The 3,047-nt window shown below is 39.9% G+C and overlaps 1 protein-coding gene across 2 annotated transcripts in view; it reads right to left on the bottom strand.

Annotated features, from left to right (window-relative positions):
- Window positions 1–946: 946 nt before the first annotated feature.
- The window catches only part of wdpcp (WD repeat containing planar cell polarity effector), a 70,376-nt gene continuing 68,275 nt past the window's right edge, over window positions 947–3,047 (bottom strand). For both annotated transcript variants that reach the window (XM_034551592.1, XM_034551591.1), the window contains 2 exons: window positions 2,224–2,255; window positions 947–1,282 (listed from right to left, as the gene is read on the bottom strand). In XM_034551592.1, coding sequence (XP_034407483.1) covers window positions 1,232–1,282; window positions 2,224–2,255 — 83 coding nt within the window. In that variant the 3' untranslated portion in view covers window positions 947–1,231. The remainder of the gene's footprint in view (window positions 1,283–2,223; window positions 2,256–3,047) is intronic.

The following is a 3,047-nucleotide window of genomic DNA, read 5'->3' as shown; positions in this document are numbered from 1 at the left end:
GAAGATTCAGAGTACAGAGAGCGGAATAAAACCCCCGCGGGCCGCGTTTCTTTTAAATGAAGCATGACTATTTATGATATTTCTTTTACAAAAGCTGACATAATTAGCTTGAAAGGGGGAACTGAGGAGAGGTCTCGTGCTTCGGCGGTCGTGGTTGTTTTGCGCGTCAATCGAGGGTCCCGTGTGCGCCGCCGGAGAGACGGGAGGGCGCGCGCCTGTTAAGCAATTTTGCAGCTTTTTGTCGGAGCTGTCGAGTCCAGACAATCGGGAGGAAGCGCGGCTTTGGTTCGTGAATTATGAAACGGGGAGGCAAGACGCCGCTTCTCCTGCAGTGTGACTGTATCATCGGAAGGGAAATATATCATTTTGATGTTCGCATAAGAGAAGTATTAGTATCAGTCAGACGTGTAATTCCTTTCACCCGTCCCTCTCGCGGGGGATTGACTCCCCAAAAAAAAAAAGAAACACACATACAATGATTTATTTTTTTGATTTTTTTTTTTTTTTTAAAGCTAACAAAACAAACGGGAGCAGAAAAGCGTCCTCGCTGATCTTCTGTCCGTTTCCAACATTGCTTCTTGTGTGTGTGTGTATATATATATATATATTTTTTGGGGTGTAAATCCTCTTAGAATGCAAAGTAAATAGATTACGATACAGTGGGGATTAGGGCTCGCGCGGCGCTGTCAGATTAGTCGTGAGCGCGGCGCGTCGACAGCTCTGACACGACCGTGGCTGCCGTTCAGGAAAGAGGCTCCGGTTGGCTCCCGTTCATGAATAAAACTGTGGCCTGTAATCTCGGCCGACACACACACACACACACACACACACACACACACACACACACACACACACACACACACGCGCACACAGGAAGCCTGCAACATTCAATATCAGTGGTGATGGAAGTATAATGCAAATCTTTATTTTATTTTTCTCAGGCTGATTAATGGGGAAAAAAGAGGTTTTAAAACATTTTCAGTGTTTGATTTTTTTTAATTTTATTAAACCGGCGTAATCGTTTTCTTAATATAACCCAAATTACACAGTTCAGATCTGAAAAATACAGATTTTCTTTCTTCTTTATTTAAAGTTCAAACTGTACAATTTACTGACAATAGAAAACTAATTTATTCACACGTAACACATGTGTCATACCTCTTTTATCAGATATCCACACAGTCGGTTCTATCCAGGTAGGATTACAGGTGAGTTCACATGAAGCTGTTCTTCAAACCGTTCCTAAATGGACCAAGTGAAGCATCCCGAGGTCTTCATCGTCCTGAGAGAGGAAGACAACACATATATAATATATATAATATAACACAAGATCGTTAACTTTAGGGTTTAACATGTATAGAAAACATGTTAAAGTCCATTCTTTAAGTAAAACGACATTTAGGACCTTTAAAAAGAAATACAAAAAATGATTAACAAAACTAGAAATATGATATAAAATGTTGTATTATGTGTATATATTATTTTAACTAACAAATAAAAGGGTCAAATTAATATAATAGTCATCGTATAGTTGAAAGAAATCACAGTATATTCTGTGACCTTTCAACCCACTCGGTGAGTGTCGCCCTGCTCTCTGTCTTGCAGGATGTCGAGCTACATCTCATCTCTTTGTGGCTCACCGCCTTATGGATTACATTACTGACTCTCAAAAGTTAGTTTGGGTTTGTTATTGTATCGCGTTTTAATAAATATGTTATTTTTTATTACATTTATCTCGGCTGGTCTCCCATTTCTGTTCTTTGGGCCGAGCGGTCACATGTGTGAGAAACAAAGTTATAGATAAGTAATAAAGTGATAGTATTGGTCCTTTCTTGTTTTAGCATTAAGTCACAGTTGTGATTTATGGTTATTTACTACATTATATTATATACACACATCATGTCTGTAAATAAGGAGGACAAAATAATAGAAACACCTCAATGTGACGCCGTCAAAGATCACTTTGTGACCTATTGAACTACCATAAAAACATGCTTCATTGTGATATGTATCGTATTATTATTATTATTGAGTGTCCGCTCGTAATAAGCACCTAAAGCAGTTGTTATATTAGCTTATAGCTACATTATAAATGTGTATTTAGTGCTTGAAGAGGCAATGTTAAAGTATTTAGTGTTACTGATTATGTAATACTTTTCACAGCCTTGTGAAATAAATAAATCTAATTAAATAAAAATAAAGTTTTCCGGTCAATCGACTCACATTCCCGACGCCTCCGTCAGCTTCGCTGCTTCCTGTGGAGAAAAAAAACAAACCAAACGACGTGAGAGGCGGAGCAGGAAGTTCATCATGAACCACACACACACACACACACACACACACACACACACACACAGTAGATTGGACGAGTCTCTCTCTCTCTCTCTCTCTCTCTCTCTCTCTCTCTCTCTCTCTCTCTCTCTCTCTCTCTCTCTCTCTCTCTCTCTCTCTCTCTCTCTCTCTCTCTCTCTCTCTCTCTCTCTCTCTCTCTCTCTCTCTCTCTCTCTCTCTCTCTCTCTCTCTCTCTCTCTCTAATAAGGAGATGATTGACATTAAAACCCCGGCGTGCCTTGTACAGATATTTAAAAACGAAGATGCAAATTACCTCCAACAGCTCGCGGTCCGGATTATCACGACGGAGCGATTCGATAACGAGACAATCGCTAATCACCCGGAAAAAATGGAATTATTAAAATGGAGGCAGAACAGGGAGATGATGATGATGATGATGATGATGATGGAGAAGAAGGAAAAGATGGAGAAGGAGAAGAAGAAGGAGAAGATGGAGAAGGAGAAGAAGATGGAGAAGGAGAAGAAGAATAAGAAGGAGAAGATGGAGAAGGAGAAGAAGAAGGAGATGGAGAAGGAGAAGAAGAATAAGAAGGAGAAGATGGAGAAGGAGAAGAAGAAGGAGATGGAGAAGGAAAAGAAGAAGGAGATGGAGAAGGAGAAGAAGAATAAGAAGGAGAAGATGAAGAAGATGAAGGAGAAGGAGATGGAGAAGATGAAGAAGAAGAAGAAGGAGAAGATGAAGAAGAGGAAGATGA

The sequence above is a fragment of the Cyclopterus lumpus genome, chromosome 15 (genome assembly GCF_009769545.1).
Source record: "Cyclopterus lumpus isolate fCycLum1 chromosome 15, fCycLum1.pri, whole genome shotgun sequence".
Lineage (NCBI taxonomy): Eukaryota > Metazoa > Chordata > Actinopteri > Perciformes > Cyclopteridae > Cyclopterus > Cyclopterus lumpus.
The sequence above is the reverse complement of the archived record's forward strand: the minus strand, read 5'-3'. Positions and strand labels throughout refer to the sequence as shown.